The 16819-nt window shown below is 45.7% G+C and overlaps 1 protein-coding gene across 2 annotated transcripts in view; it reads left to right on the top strand.

Annotated features, from left to right (window-relative positions):
• Fry (FRY microtubule binding protein) overlaps positions 1 to 16819 on the top strand; it is a 393490-nt gene that overhangs the window by 148360 nt on the left and 228311 nt on the right. The window contains exon 1 of one of the 2 annotated variants that reach the window (XM_052168888.1): positions 3394 to 3830. The exons of the other annotated variant lie outside the window; for it this stretch is intronic. Within the exon in view, the coding sequence (XP_052024848.1) occupies positions 3761 to 3830 (70 nt within the window). The 5' untranslated portion in view covers positions 3394 to 3760. Of the gene's footprint in view, positions 1 to 3393; positions 3831 to 16819 lie in introns of those variants that run through there. 2 annotated transcript variants of the gene reach the window in all.

Genomic DNA, 16819 nt, shown 5'->3' with positions numbered 1-16819 from the left:
CTCTTCCTCTGTCTCCTCTCTCTCTCCTCTGTTTCTAGCTCTCTGTTTCTGCCTGTCTCTGTCTCTCCTGTCCATCTCTGTCTCTCTCTGCCTCTCTCTCCTCTGTCGCTTTCTCTGTCTTTTTCTCTGCCTCTGTTTCTGCCTTTCTCCTCTGTCTCTGTCTCCCTCTCTCCTGTCTCTGTCTCCCTCTGTCCTCTGTCTCCCTCTCTCCTGTCTCTGTCTCCCTCTGTCCTCTGTCTCTGTCTCCCTCTCTATCCTCTGTCTTTCTTCTCTGCCTCTGTCTCTCTGTCTCTTCCCCTCTCTCCTCTGTTTCTGCCTCTGTCTCTCTCTCTCCTCTGTCTCCGTCTCTCTGTGACACAGACACACATGCGCACACACACATGCTACTCTTTGATACCATTTCTGGCTGCCTTCCATTCCCCCTCTTATCTTTCCGTCAGCCCCCAGCGTCTGCCGGCTGTCTAGTCTCCAGAGACAGCTGGGGACTTTTAGGGACGTGAGAACCGAGATAGCTATAGGTCGTCTTAAATAACCGTGGCGGTCAGGGAGCAAGCCAGGGACACATTCTGATTTTATTGTTCTACTTCAAAGTGGCTTAGGTGCCTACAGTTCTTTTTAAAAAATGAACCCCTCCCCAAGAGAAACCGACAAAAGAAGCTGGTCTTGTCCCTGTGATTGGCCAGCCTCCGAGCAGAGCAAAGGCCCCTTCTGTTTAGGATGTGTGTCCACTTACTAAAAGAAAAGCTTCCTGATACAGAACAGCGAATTCACTCTTTTCAGGGAAAACTCAATGCTATCTTTTCACCTAACTAGCTTTAAGTCTTTATCGTTGTTTCCTTTGAAATATATATGAGTGGAAACTCTTGACTAGTGTCACTGACAACTTTTTAAAAATCTGTTGGGATTTTTCTAAAGGATTTATTCATTTCTACTTTATGTATATGAATGTTTTGCCCGCATGTGTATCTGTGCACCATGCATGCAGTATCTTTGGAGGCCAGAAGAAGGTACTGCACCCCTGGAATTGGAGTTACTGACGGTTTGGGGGTGCTAGGTACTGGACCTGGGTCCTTCTGAAGAACAGAGGAGCCCTTTCTCAAGTCCCAAATAAGATGTAAAAAGTTTACATAGCCATGGCTGGGTGTGGTGGTGCACACCTATAATCTCAGCTGTCTCTCTCTCCACACACTCTCTCTCCTCTATCTCTTTTTCTGTCTCCTTTCTCTCTTTGTCTCCTGTTTTTATCTCTCTGTTTCTGCCTGTCTCTGTCTCTCCTCTGGCCATCTCTTAGTAGGTAGAGGCAGGTGGTCTACATAATGAGTTCCAGGACAGCCAAGGAGACATAGAGAGACCCTGTCTCAAAAACAAACAAACAAACAAATATTTATAGTGATGATATAGAATAGCTTGTTTGCTTATCACACCATCTCCAACCTGCTTTCCCCAATAATTACTATTGGTGTTCAAAAGCAAAATACCTTCTATAGGACAGAAATGGATTTAAAATGGAGTTACCTCAGGAAAAAAAAAGTGAGTTCTGTATAATAAAAGCAATGAGTAAAATAATAAATTGGTTCAGTATGTAACAAAATGCGAGTGTGCTTTGTGCAAGGAGATGGTGCCTTGATTTTGCCCACCATGTAAACGGGTGCAATGATACACCCACTGTGTGAATGGGTGCCTTGATTATGCCTATCGTATAAATGGGTGTATTGAGTATGCCCACTATATAAATGAGGATCCAAAGTTTAGCAAAGGTGTTAATTTCCCTTAGGCGTCAAAGCTAGTGAAGCTCACTGGTGCCGGCAGGACCTCGGGAGAGCTGATGGAACATTTTTCTCAGTACTCCTGTGGCCTGCTCTTTCAGTGCCATGTACGGTGGGGGAGTGCCAACTGGGTTATTAATGGGTATTTTTGAAGGAAAGCCTTCCAGTCATCTTTTACATAGACCTCATACATTCTCAGTACAGCTGATAAAAGAAAATGATCTCATCACTGAAGTGTGCATATGAATTAGAGACCTCAGTCTAATGAAGGATTTCAGGAAGCCGAAACCCTTCCCGGACAGTTGGGATTGAGTGTTGGAGTGTATCCTGTAGTGAATCTGCATTTGAAAATGTGCAGGTGCCGGGCAGTGGTGGCGCTGCCTTTAATCCCAGCACTTGGGAGGCAGAGGCAGGGGGAGTTCAAGGCCAGCCTGGTCTACAGCGTGAGTTCCAAGATAGCCAGGGTTATACAGAGAAATCCTGTCTGGGAAAAAAACAAAAACAAAAACAAACAAAAACAAACAAACAAAGGCAGGTAAACTAGGACATTTTTGGAAGCAGCATTTGGTTTGGTTTTTAAAGTTCTTAGCTAAAAAATTAAATAAATAAAAAGTATACTGTCCTATTCTGTTTCTCGAATGAATTAGGAGAGGAACTAAGAAGTCGTGTTTGTGTGTTGGTTGGAGGATGGAATTTGCACATTTGCATGCTTAGGGGGCGGTTAAATAATTACTATATTATAATTCATTCTATTGGACACTCACCATCAGATCATAAATGTGGGGTTTCATAAATGAGTGGCTTTCGAGATGGCTGGTCAAACTTCAGGGTGCTGCCTGTCGTTATTAAAATACAGTTCTCTTATTTAATCCCTCCACGAGGCGTAAGAGTTGTGTAAAACAAAGCCGACTGAAATCAGGACACATGATACCAAGAATTAACGAAGGAGAAGGCAGGCACCCAATGCCTTTGCATCCTAGCTTCTTCATGCTTATGAAATACGGTGCATTGGTCTGTGTGGCTCTTAGAAATGACAACACGAAGAAACCGGGTCCATGGTGGAATCTGGGTGCTCGCCAGGCAAGCATGTGTACCTTCCCTTCAGGCATTGGGGCTAGGGTGCCCCTCAAAAAGCCTGTATTGCACAAAATGCGGATCCCTGTCTGCACGTCACAGAGAGGGAAGGAAAGGCCAAGCGGACGTCTGGCTTCTCAGTTGCAGCGAGGCTCACGGATCACCCCACCACACACACACACACACACACACACACACACACACACACACACACCCTCCCCAAACGCCGCTGCTTCCAAATGCAAGGGTGCAGCTGGCTTACCGCAGAGTGCCGCAGTTGAGTGTTCTCAGAGACAGACACAAGGGGAAAATCGCAGCCTGAGCACACCCGGGGCCGCTGCCTGCCAACCTTTCTGCACCGAGGAGCCTCAGGCAGCTGGCAAATTCCTCGTCCGGGAGCAGGGAGGTGGAGGTGGAGGCTGGGTGGGAGCTCAGGTTGTGAAAGGCAGGGGCTGGGGCGGGGCTTCAGTCCATCCCTCAGCGGGGGGTGGGGGTGGGGGGGACAGCTGGGTGAGCGGCCAGGAGGCCCAGACATCCGTCCACCCGGGAGCAGGGCACAGCAGCTCACCGTGCAGGTGGGGACTCTGCTACCATACCTGGCTGTGGCTGAGCATGTGGGCGGCCGCATTGCTGTTGCTTATGTCAGCTCTGAAATGAAAGCGGCTGAGGCCTCTGCCTCTGAAGGCTTGCAAGGGAGATCAGCACCCAGCAAATAAGAAGCCAGTCTTGTCCCCCGAGGAGGAGGAGGAAGAAGAGGAGGAGACGCTGAGCATCCCTCTCCCAGTGTCCTTTAAATGAGCGTCCGTTTGCTTCTGACCCTCGCTTACATCACTAACCTGTGACAGGCACATCTCCACGCCCGCTACCTGCTTTTCCAACAGCAGCTTCCAGTCGGAGGAGCTTCTTTGTATGCGGCAGACATGGCCAGCCAGCAGGATTCCGGCTTCTTTGAAATCAGTATCAAATATTTACTGAAATCCTGGAGTAACGGTGAGTAAGAGAAAATATGCTTTTTGTCGGTTTTGTTTTCTGGATGCTGCTAAGGTTGGGGAAATCAGATCTCAACTGGACACATATGTTTGTGAGCTGAGGAAGTTTCTCTCTCTCTCTCTCTCTCTCTCTCTCTCTCTCTCTCTCTCTCTCTCTCTCTCTCTCTCTCTCTCTCCCTCCCTCCCTCCCTTCCTCCCTCCCTCCCTCCCTCCCTCCCTCTGCTGTGAAAATCAAAAAACGTCAGTGTCTCAACTACCCCTGTTCAACTTTGAAGGCTGCAATAGAATTATAGTAGATTTCCCCCCCACTCTGTATCCAGAGATATGGCCTGCCTGGTGTTTGGTATTTATTTGCGGTGTTCTGGCTTCATCTAAATATTTTGTAAAGTGCAGTTTAACCGAAGGGGTGTGGCAAGGTAGAGAGCACTTTGTAATTGTCTTATTAGGGTATTGTCTGAAGAGGGAAAGCTACTTGGAAGTCCAAAACCTAAGAGTCATCTTTGTTAGGCATAGACCCATCTGCAGATCCATTTGATCTATCCCTGGTCCCTGGGGGTGATGTCCAGAATGCTATTTATCCCTTCCAGTTTCTAGAGATCTCAGCTGCTCTAGCACAAGCATGCTTCTGATATGTAAACAAGTATGGTTCTGACCCAGATGGTTCATTAGGCGACAAAAATAGCATGGTTCTGAAGTTGCATTTCAGAGCTATGTGAAAATTGTTAGCAAGTCGATATTTCAAAAAGGCAACCTCTAAGCCAGTCCCTGTCTGGGTTAAAAATCAGAATGAGGCCTTTAGCTGTTCAGGGAATGCCTTGTATTTTTCTGCACTTTAAAAACAGTCTTATTGATGCATCTGCTTTTGTGCTGATTTTGTGCCAAAAGACTGACAGAGCTTATAGATACTCTTGACTATTTCGAATTAAAAATTTGTTCCTAAAAATTATTTTTATTGAGTGTATACTAATTAACCTACCTGGAATTCTGAGAGGTGCGGAACATACCCTCCACCAATGACCTGTAGCCAAAAATCCTTTTTATGTAAACAAACCTAGGCAGGCAAACTTGGGCTGGATTGTTTTGAGAAGGCTGAAGTACCTGCCCAAAGATATTTTGGGGTTGCATCTCTGGATGATCTCCACAGTAGCCATTTTCCTCAGCTCAGGGAGCCCCACTGTGCACGAGGGGGCTCGTCTGGAGTGTCTCTGTGCAAGTGGAAGGCCATTCGGAGCGATGCTGCTGCTTTGTTGAAGCCATAAATCTTTTAACTTGGGTTCATTTCTGGATCCTCCATACTCACCGCCGAAGCTGCCTTTGTCTGGTGACCCTCTGATTAATGAAGATTATTTGACAGACTGGACACTCTAGAGAGCAGTTTATCTCAATGGAAAAAAGCAAAACAAACAACAAACTACCCCGCTCACAAGTGTGACATCAGGATGTGGATTTTAAGCGTTGTTTGCCTACGCCACAGCCTGCTTCTTTGCATCGGCTTTTGCCTTATGCTGTAGGATACCTGGAGGGATTTCCTTAAATTCCTCTCCTCTTATCTGTCTTCAAAGGCAGGAGAGGTAACTGTTTCACCTGTAAACTCCTTACTTCCCCTCCCCCCTGCATCTCCACACCAAGAAATGATTCAAAATTGTTGTTCATCTCAACTTTGAGAGTATCTGGGACATAATTTCCAATCCTCCTAGTTCATTCAGCAAAGACTTACTGAGTACCCTGCTGTACGCCAGGCTGTGGGGTATGTGGACGAGACGGTTCCGACAGAGCCCCGAGTGTGTGCCCCAATTCCTTTATTTCAAGAGAGTGAAGGTGGTAATTGTCCAGGTGTTCCTGGGGGTGGGGCAGGTCTGGATGCTTTATACCCCTTTCTTAAAAGAGGAAAGGGAACTGCACTAGCTGCCTCTCCCCTTGGAGCTTGTTAGAACCCTTACCTGCGCCCAGTCTGGCATAGTTCTCATCTCTTGAGTTTTACTTGTTCCCAGTAGCAAACAGAGAGGGGAATCTGTCTGTACAAAATACAAAGTAGAAAACAGAAGCCTCAGGGCTCCGCCAACGAGTGTAACCTTGGCTGAAAGGCTGTACCGCAGGGCAAGCGGCTAACCGCGTGCCTGCGCATGCTCAGTTTCCCAGGTTGGAAAGCGGAGTGCCCGCCCACATACCTGAATGGAGAACCAGCCCCCTAATTATATGGCAGTACTTATTTACACAAGTGCAGCAATTAAAAATCAATAAAACAAACTTTGCAGCTACAGCTGACTACTTTGCTGGGCAGTAAGTAGTAAAGGGAAAGATGACGTCATAAAGTTTTATGGGTTAAAGTTTCCATTTGATAGAGAAAAGGCTCGTTGTGGGGCAAATTGTCATTTTATATATATATATATATATAAATAATTCTTTGTCTCATCAGAAGAATTAACAAGCCAATTAAGCAAACTGGTCGCTGCCTGGTGAGATGAATTAGGCTCTACTTGGTGGCCTCACTTTTTTTTTTTTTCGTGACACCACACACACCACACCCATCCTGTCGGGCTGCCCTTCGGTTTGAATGAACCGAGGGCTTGCAGTAGCCTGATGTCTGGAAATGTCACTTCCTCTTATACAGACTCACCAAGCAGCTTTTTCCCTAACTTTCTTGGACAAGTGTCCTGGTGTTCCTTCCGCTGTATCCAGACCTTCCTGGGCTGATCATCTGCTGTCCCTGGTGTCTGGGGCCCCAGCGGCCCTACTGTCTTCTCAGCCTCACTGGGAGTATTCTTTGGTTTTCTAATATCAAATACCGATACCCATCTCCCTTGGGGCCGTATCTTCTGTGGCCCCCTCCTCTGCACAACTGCCTTCTCTCCTCTTTTCCTCTCTGTCTTCTGTAGTTTGGTGGCTTGTTCCCACATCCCAGGCTGCTCCCACCTCCACCCCATAATCTGGCAGGTCCTCACCACGCGTCACAGAGCCAGAGGGGCTTGCTGCCAATCTTCTAGGGCCTGTGCCTGTGTGGCCGAGGGTTAGCCAGTGACTGTTTCCTCGTCTGTGAAAAAAGCAAATAGAAGTAGTCGGTACCTCATGGGCATGGGGTGTTCGGGGCAGCACTTGGGACATCTAACACACTGTGAATGTTTAATAAATGCTAAGGTAATACAGATGTGCTCTGGGCCTCCTCTGCCTTCTGAACCTAAACTTAAAACGTGGCCTAGATCATTTTCTTCCCTTCACGTTGGCATCCTCAGTGGATTATTTTATGAATAGTCAACACTTACTTCACCCCTGGGCAAGAAAAGTCTAAGGAGAGATGACAATTTAAATTTAAAATTTTTTATTTGGATTTACTTTTAAACTTTACCCCTACCATCTCCTACCCCTCCCCTCCCCCACCCTCTCCCCCTCCCCCCCAACACCCCCCCTTTTTTTTTTATCTCAACCACTATCAAATCCCTCTGCTTTCCTTAAATGTGGAGCTCCGTGGAGTTGGCTTGGGAGTGACTCTGTGGCAGGAAGTTGCTTTGGCCTCTCGCATAGCTCCAGAAGGAGTTTGGAATGGCTAGCTTCAAGCTCCCTCGCAGGGGAGGAGAGTTTACACAGAGAGAGTGAGTGTGTGGGCTTCACCGTAGTCTGAAAAGTCTAAATGGCTTCCTTGTGCTGCCGAACACCCTAGGACTCCAGGGACCACTGGCCCAAGGAGAGGAGTAGAGTGTATTTATTCCCAGTCACCTGGCTCCTTCTGGGGCAGTGCACGCCCTTCCCTCGGGATCTAGCCAGTCCTTGCTGCCCACGGAGGACATCTTTATGTTCACTAAATCTTTCAGGGCCTTAGAACTCCCCACACCATGAATGATCTCTTTGCATAGAGATTGGGGTGTGCCCCGGCACGGCTAAGGTTGTTCTAAGGAAATCTGCAGACCTTGGCAGAACCAGGGTCAGGGTCCCAAGGTGCAGCGAGTTAATTCTGTTGATAAGGGACAATATCCATTGAGGTTGGTGTCTCACGGTTGTAATCCCAGCAGCCCTGAAGCTGCACTTACCATTGGTGCTTAGATATACGGCAGGTGAGCCTCAAAGGCTCCAAGAGGAAGACCTTTTATAGAATCAGAGTAAAGATGTGGAAAATTAATATTAATAGAGTTGCCTGAACCTAATGATAGGCACAGTTCAAGTACAGACACATTTTGGGGTGCCTATGGTGTGTGTGTGTGTGCACTGAGGTTAGAATTCAGGGCCCCTTAAAAGTGGAACCTGTGCTCCACCACTAAGCTGCATCCCAACTTTTGATCCTTTCGGAGGAGGAATGACCAAGCACTATTGTCTGTGTTCAGCAGAGGGAGGCTGCATGTCCCTGTAGCTCATAACTCTTTGGTGATGGCGTACCCTCGGAGGCCACAGGGTCAGGTCCGCAGAAGCCTAATGAGAAACAATACCCTATGCCAGCATCCATGTTCTCCAGCAGCAAGGGATCTATTGCTGGCTTTGTTGTTGAGACAGATTGGAGGTGGTAGTTGTCAGGTCCAAAAGAAACGTGGGACAAATGGTACTTGCCTGCTAGTGTACCAAAGTGCACGCCGCCGGCCTCCAGGCCCTCTCAGATACACACGTGCCTGCTACAGTGCAACGCTGGCATTCTGGCTCTTCCCAGCTTTCTTACCACACCCCAGCCTAATTCTTTCTAGCCACTAGGCTAATCCCTCCCCCCACCCCCCAGCTTTTCGCGTCCTTGTAGCCCTGTGATCTCTCTTGCACCCACCCACCCCCACCCCACCTGCTTCTCTTTCTTGTACTCTCTCCATACTTCTGGCCAAGATCAGTCTCCTACTTTCTCTCCCTGTTCTGGGCAGGAACAGAGCTGTGCTTGCCCTTGAGTTTACCATAAAATCCTTCCTCCCATGATGCTTTGTAGCAGTCTCGTCCTTACTGAACACAACTGGTGCCAGGTTCTCAGTTTATACCATAGTTATCGTTATTTGTTTGTTTAGAATTTAAGGCACACACTTCATTAAGTCAAGGTAAGCCAGGCCCTGGCAGCCCTAGGCTAACAGGCACGGCCGTTCTGGGTTGAATGCCAGGCTCAATGACTTATATATAAGGCAGTCACATAATTATTCATCCAAACTGGGACACTTTTGAGAGTGAAAGCTAATGGTGACACAGGGATGCTGTCTTCTGAGACTACCTTGGGCAAAAGAGGCCAAATGACTGTTCTTTGTTCCTTCCAACAACCCCGTGGGATATATAGTATCCACATTTGGTAAACTTGGGGGGGAAAAAAAAACATTGAAACTGGAGAAAGTGATTTGTTGGTTCAAACCAAGAGGCCAGTAGATGTCATCCACCCATTCCCCAACCCTGATCAGAGTGTTTTGTTTATTTAAAAAACTATATGAGTGTTTTGTCTACATAAATGTGCATCACTTCTGTGCCTGGTGCCTGTGGAGGGCAGAAGAGGGTGAATCCCCTGGAACTCAGGAAGATTGTGGAACTGCCGTGTGGGGGCTGGGAATCTAAGCCTGGACCTCTGGAAGAGCAGCCGGTGCTCTTAACCGCCTGGTGGTCTCTCCAGCCCCTGTGTTGTTTTTCATATTTGCCAAAAGGACCAAAGGATCAAGAGCACTGTTGGGAACTTGGTGTTTTATAGCTATTTAAATTTTTATTGCTTAATACTTTCTGCCAGTTCTTAGCCTCTGGCACACCCCGTTCTCCCTGTGTGCTTAAGTGTATATAGTTTCTCTCTCTCTCTCTCTCTCTCTCTCTCTCTCTCTCTCTCTCTCTCTCTCTCTCTCTCTCTCCCTCCCTCCCTCCCTCTCTCTCTCTCTCTCACGCCTATGTGCATGCATTCACGCACATACCTTTTTTCTTTTCTTGCTGCAGAGAACCTTCTCTTTAGGCTGAGCCTCTTTGAAGGCTCCAAACTAAGAATCTGCAAGTGTTTGTCATGTGTTTTTCAAATACTACAGGGCAGTCCCCACCCCCACCCTCATCTTCACATCAAACACATGTACATGTGTAACAAGATTACTTCTTTTGTGTTTATTTGTTCCTACTCTGAAAGGTGTGTGCAAGTATGGTACGTGGCTGGCTCCAGGGCTGCCAGTGCATCTTAGAGTGCAGTGCTTGCCTGGCATTCATGAGACCCTGGATTGGAGCTCCAGCATTGATGGATGGATGGATGGATAGATAGATAGATAGATAGATAGATAGATAGATAGATAGATAGATAGATAGATAGATCCAGCATTGATACTGATATGTTTGCAGATAGTCAGACAGACAGACAGACAGATACATGGATAGATACATACATACATAGATGTATAGATAGATAGATACATAGATACATAGATCATAGATAGATAGGTACATAGATGATAGGTAGATAGATAGATAGATACATACATAAATACATACATAGACAAATCTCCAGTTAAAGTAAATTGAATTAAATGGATTAAGTGTAAATGCATGTATGCTTTTAACTTCTTTTAGAATTGGTCGTTTGGCCACATTACTGATTCTGCTAGGCTGTATTTCCGTTTAGAAACCAGTTGCAAGCTCCTAACTGTCATTAGTATTTAGAGGAGGAGATGTTCCCACTACCGGCCCTGGGCACGGGGCCCACATAATGCACAGTTATACATTCGAAAAAATACTCCTACAAATAAAATAAAGAAATCTTAAAAAAAATAAATAAAAAGGAATCGAAATGCCCTTCTGGCAAGCGAACAGCAATAGATAGCAAAGAGACGTGACCTGAATAATTTGCCATGTTGGGGTCAGCCCAGAATATTTGAGAAAGGTGCCAGTGTTTGGATACTTTGAACGATAATAAATACCCTTGAAGAGAGATGTCTGTTTCAAGACATTTAAACACCTTCGACTCATTCATTTACTTTAGGGAACAGTTTAAGTGACAGAGAGGTTACACATGCCCCGAACATCGTAATAGTGGTATCTACATTTTTTCAGCCTTCTGTAGTGTTCAGTGTGAGCTGGGCTCAGACATGAGCTGGAGTTGCTGAGGAACGAGGAACTTTGGTGGGAGCTGTTCTCTGTCCTGTTAGAGTATCCTCTGTACACGTTAGTCCCCAGGGCCAATCATCAGCTATGGGTACCTTCCCCGTGTTAATGAACTGGTTATGACCAAACTGGCCTCTTCTTCCATTGACTGGATAGGGGTGAGGACATTTAGTTCTTCCTGTGTAGAATGTCTGTCTGAGGAGATATTCATGTGGCATCATGAAGATGCATTTTGTAACATTTCAGGCCAGATTTGTATGAATAATGGTCTTAGTTAAATACTTACCTCTGATTAAGACTTTTAAAATGCAACGTAGGTTGGGAGAGATGGCTTGGTGGTTAAGGGAATTAACTGGCTGCTCTTTCAGAGGACCCGGGTTCCGTTCCCAGCACCACTTGGTGACTTACCATCTGTAACTCCAGTTCCAGGGGATCTGACATCTTCTTCTGGCCTCTGTGGGCTCCAGGCATGCAAGTGGTGCATAGCCAGATATGTAGGCAAAACACCCCTACACACAAAATAAAAAATAATAATAATTTAAAAAAAATTTAAATTGCAATGTAAGTTGGCATTTGTCACTTAAGTAGATCAAAGGTAAGTTTGACTTTTAATAAATGAGATAGTTTTTTTCTGACTTTATTAGCTTTCTTTTCTGAAATCTAAAACTTCTTCAGAATGTGGGGCTGACATTGATGGAGCAAGACAGTCCTTAATTTAACCTCAGTTTTCTCTTACTTTACAGATCCCATTCAGTAGTTTAGATTTATTAATATTAATTAATATTTAAAACATATTACTTTATCCTGGAGTGGTGGGCTATATAAATAAGAAGATAGTTCCCCCCCTCTCTTTCTCTCCCCCCATCTTCCTTTCTCTCTTAGAATTGCTCTGTTGGTTGGTTGGTTGGTTGATTGATTGCTTTTTTTCAGACGGAGTTTCTCTGTATAGCCCTGGCTATCCTGGAACTCACTCTGTAGATCAGACTGGCCTTGAACTCAGAAACCCACCTGCCTCTGTCTCCCAAGTGACAGGATCAAAAGTGTGCGCAACCACTGCCTGGCAAATTGCTTATTTTTATTTTGTCTGTTTATGTTTGCCTGTGTGTGTACACACACACACACACACACACACACACACACACACACAAACTGTATGCACGCAGTACTGAAGGATGCCAGAAGAGGGCGTCAGATCACCTGAAACTGGAATTACAGATGATTGTGATCCTACTTAGGAGGATACTGATAATCACACCTGAGTCTGCTGGGAGAGCAGCCCGTGGCCTTAACCACTGAGCCATATCTCCAGCCCAGTTACCAGGGCTAAAATGTAGCATCTCAGGAAGACTGGAAGAACAATGGGAGTTTCCTTTTCTATAGGAACACCGGCTCCTTACTTTTCCATACTTGTTCTGTAAAACTTCTTCCTATTGGACCATGAGTTCTTCTTGAGTATTGTAGTGGTTTGAATATGCTTGGCCAGGGAGTGGCTCTCTTAGGAGGTGTGGCCTTGTTAGAGGAAGTGTGTCACTGTGGGGGTAGGCTTTGAAGCCCTCCTCCTAGTTGCCTGGAAGACAGCCTTCTTGTTTGCCTTTAGAACAAGATGTAGAACTCTCAGTTCCTCCAACCCCATGCCTGCCTGGACACTGCCTTGCTTCCCATCTTGATGATATTACACTGAATCTCTCTTTAAAACAGCCCCAATTAAATGTTGTCCCTCGTAAGAGTTGCCTTGGTCACGGTATCTCTTCAGGGCAATGGAAACACTAAGGCAGGTTCTACACCACCAATGTGTCTTGCTATCTCATAGTGTGAGACATTCGTGGCAAACTATTCAATTCCTCTTTATTACTCACTGACAGTGCAGACATGCATTATTTCTGGAACACCACAGATGCAGCACACCTGGATTTAGGTATATTCACGCAGAAGTCCCTTTGACTTTCAGAACCCCGGGGAAAGGTGCCGCGTGGCCCAAAGACAGCGGTGGCAAGCAGGATTTAGGGAACATCATTTTGGAGAATGTGTTCCGATAGGCTGTTGATGCTAGCTTTGTATATTTTTTACATTCTTCACTTCAGAGGACCTTTGGAAGGAAGCCTGGTGTTTACGGGCTGGCTTTGTAAGAACACTTTGAAATACTTCTCCTGCCAGGATAGCTAAAGGAGAAGCAATGTACGTGTTTTTTTGTTTTGTTTTTGTTTGTTTGTTTGTTTGTTTTGCCTTAGATCGTGAAGGAATGCTTGCTTAGCTTTTCCTAGATGTAGAAGCTTTCAGACAGGCACTGTTTACACTACGGCAATAGGAAGAAGAGACTTGTCAGCTTCCTTTTGATTGTGTATGTGTGGTCCCTACCCCCTCCCACCTCCCATCCCCCCACCTTTCTTTTCATATTCTTCCTTTGTTTCATCAGGGTCTTGCTATATAGCCCTCACCGACTGTCTTACGTCTATGACTACATAGACGATGCTGACCTTGAACTAGTGGCAATCCTCCTGCCTCTGCTTTCTGATTCCTGAAATCACCAAGTTCCACATCCATGTTTTGTTTCTTACTCTGTGGCATTCTGAGTCCGGTTTGTTCCAAGTTTCAGCATCTCTCTCCGCCCAGGCCCCACCCCCACCCCCTCCCCCCTCCCCCCCAGGCTGGTCTTATTTCCCACAGTTCCTTCTCCCTGATTCTCCCAGCATCTGGGATCATGGGGTACACACAGCATGCTGCCATGCTTAGGAAAATGCTTGCCCACGGGACAAATTCAAAGGCAGTTAAGTTACCCTTTCGTTTCGAGTGGTTCTGCTCCTCTTCCTTGTGTCTTGGGGATACAAGGGCTGTGTGCACATGGGCATGCATCACCAGGAGACAAAGTAAATTACATATTTCTGTAAGTTAACCTTCATATCCCACCACTCACCTATAATCTACAATAATCAACGTTCTCTCTTTCTCGGCGCACACACGCACAAACATTTACACTGTTAGTCACCCATAATTCCAGATGCTGAACAGGGGAAGTTTTTATTCTACCAGCCCGTCAACTCTGTAACGAGTCTGATTTGGTTTGATTCCTTTCTACGGTGCTGTCATTTGCTGAGCTGCAGATGGAAGTTTAAGCCAAACCCATACCATTTTGGCGAACGCTGTAAGAGTTTGTTGACGTGTCAATTTAAGGAAGTTGAGATCTTTCTTCCGGAAGGTGTCCAGAGCTTCGTGGAGTGCTGTTTATCAACCTTAATTTGATAAACAACTCGGAAGGCTTCTGTCGTTCTTAATCAATGACAGAGTGTGAAATAGTTCAGCACAGCTTTGAAAGCCCAGGATTTCTCAGTCAATCACACAAGAGCCGCTGAGACCATGGAAGACCATGTATGATTAAATCCACATCTGAGACTTCTTGCCGGAGCATCAGACACACTAGCCTGACCTCTTTGGGTTTAGTTTCAAGCAGGTAAATATGTATTTTGGCAGCCAAGGGAAGGACAGGGTGTTAGATTAACTAGTATGACACTTTAGTAAAATTCCATTTGAACGTTGTATTTATGTAGGCAGGGCGTGGTCGTCAATAAAGTGTTTTGCTGGTTAAGAGATAAATCAATCAAATGATTCTACTTCTGGGTAAGTTCTTGTGTTTGTTCTCTGTATCTGTGTGTGTGTGTGTGTGTGTGTGTGTGCAGTTTGTATGTATTTATAGTATGGAGTGTGTGTGTGGTATGTGTGTATTTATGGTGTGTAATGTGGTGTGTGTGTGTATCTCTGGTGTGGATTGTGTGACCCCACATGGTTGTTTCTTCTTCCTTATGAAAATAGAACAAACCTGGCCCTTTGTCTCTTGCTTTTGAATATGAAGTGGTTTTAACATTCCCACTGAAAAATAACACTGTGTAAACCTTGTATGTGTCAGCTCTTCCTGCAACTCTGTGAATGCTCAGCGGAAAGAGGTTTAGTGCAGCGGGTGTTGAACTTTACTGATCAAAAGGAGATGGAATCTTAGACCTATGCAGACAGCTTCCTGGCGGGGCTTGCTGTTCTGTAACTGGAATAAGAGAAAAACTCACCCTGCACAGGCTATCAGAATCGTTTGTTTATATACATATGCGTATGCATATACATGCATTAATATTCCATGTATATATGTATATGTGAAATAATACATGTATATATGTAAATGCACGTGTATGTATGTGTCTATAAACAATGAAGTAACGACTACATGTCTAACAGTAAATCTCAACAGGGCTGTCTCCAGCAGCCTCTCGGTCTCTTGGTCTGAAGATGCCTTTTTGTTTTTGTTTGTTCCTTCTTGTCCCTACAACTTGAAATATGGCAATTAAGAAAACTCCTGGCATTCCAGAGACTTTGAGATATAAATCATGTCCTTGCTCAGCATTGGGTCCCCACTCAATTTCATAAACCATGGTCAATCTCCAGAAGGATGAGTGTTGAAAGTGTGAAGAGCTGTATTACAGCAACGGCAAGTATTAAAACTCTGAATCTGAGAAAAAGGGGTTCAGAGGGAGCAGAGCCGATGATCCCTGAATTGGAGGCAATTACGAACCTCTACTAGAAGGCCAATTACTCGTGTGTGTGTGTGTGTGTGTGTGTGTGTGTGTGTGTGTGTGTGTTGTAATGTTTCCTTTTCAAATTGTACTTTCTGAAGATCAGATTTTTTTTTTTTAAATAAATCTCCTCTAAGAATGAAGCCTAGAAATTGAATGTCAGGATGGTCTTCCCCAGAGTATCCTTTCCATTTCAGAACCTCTAAAATTAACCTGTTATTTTTCTAATGAGCTTCTAGCCACACACTGAGGGTATGGGTTTACTTGCCTCTTGGTGTGCTCAGTGCCCCCACCCCACCCCCACCCCTGCGCGCTTCTCATGTGAACGCGCGCTCACACCACACATCAGGTCCTTACTCAGTCTTTCTTTGTGTATACTTTTGTGTATTCTTCTTTATCACATTTTTAAGTTCTTAGTTCCTTGTTGTTGATATTTCTTTTTTTTTGTTTTGTTTTGTTTTTTTGTTTTTTCAAGACAAGGTTTCTCTGTGTAGCCCTGGCTGTCCTGGAACTCACTTTGTAGACCAGGCTGGCCTTGAACTCAGAAATCCGCCTGCCTCTGCCTCCCAAGTGTTGGGATTAAAGGCGTGATTGGGATTAAAGGCGTGAGCCACCACGCCCGGCTTTACTCAGTCTTTCTAATTACTCTATGCTCACTGCACAGCATAATGGGTTTCGTAAAAGCATTTTCACTCAGGTAGATTATGTACCCGGCCATACTCCCCCCTGTGCTGGTTAGTGTTTGTCACCCTCACGCAATCTGAGACAGACCTGAGAAGAAAGACCCTCAGTGGAATGATTGCCTCCACCAGATTGCCTGGTGGCCATTTCCTTGGTTGATGATTGCTATGCGAGGCCCAGCCCACTGTGGGCGGTGCTGTCTCTGAGCTGTGGGCGGTGCTGTCTCTGAGCTGTGGGCAGTAGTCCTGGGCTGGGTAAAAAAGCAGGCTGAGCATGTGGTAGAGAAAAGGCCAGGAAGCAGTCCTGGTCCCTCCCTGGTCTCTGCCTTCAGGTTCCTGCTTGGCTTCCCTCTGTGATGGAGTGTAACCCGGAAGCATAAGATGAAATAAACCCAGGTTGGCTTTAGTCAGCATTATGTGCATGTCTGTGCGCGCGGGCCTGTGTGTGTGTGTGTGTGTGTGTGTGTGTGTGTGTATCACGAGAGTCACCCCCATGCCCCTCCCTGTCCTCCTCCACTGATCCCTCCCATTCCAAAGCAGTCCTCGTTCTACTCCTTTCATATCATGTCATGTCACATCAGTTCTGTGATATATCTGAGCCTTCTCACCAGACAACCCGAGTTTGATCCCAAGGACCTATGAAAAGAATAAATAAAGCTTCCACAACTTGTCCTGGACCTCCATACGTGAGCCATCGGTGTGCACGTGTGAATGTGAGCATGCAAACACATAAATAAATAAATAAATAACAA

Source organism: Apodemus sylvaticus, chromosome 22 (genome assembly GCF_947179515.1).
Source record: "Apodemus sylvaticus chromosome 22, mApoSyl1.1, whole genome shotgun sequence".
NCBI classification, from domain to species: domain Eukaryota; kingdom Metazoa; phylum Chordata; class Mammalia; order Rodentia; family Muridae; genus Apodemus; species Apodemus sylvaticus.
Note: the sequence above shows the minus strand (reverse complement) of the source record. Positions and strands in the feature narration are given on the sequence as shown.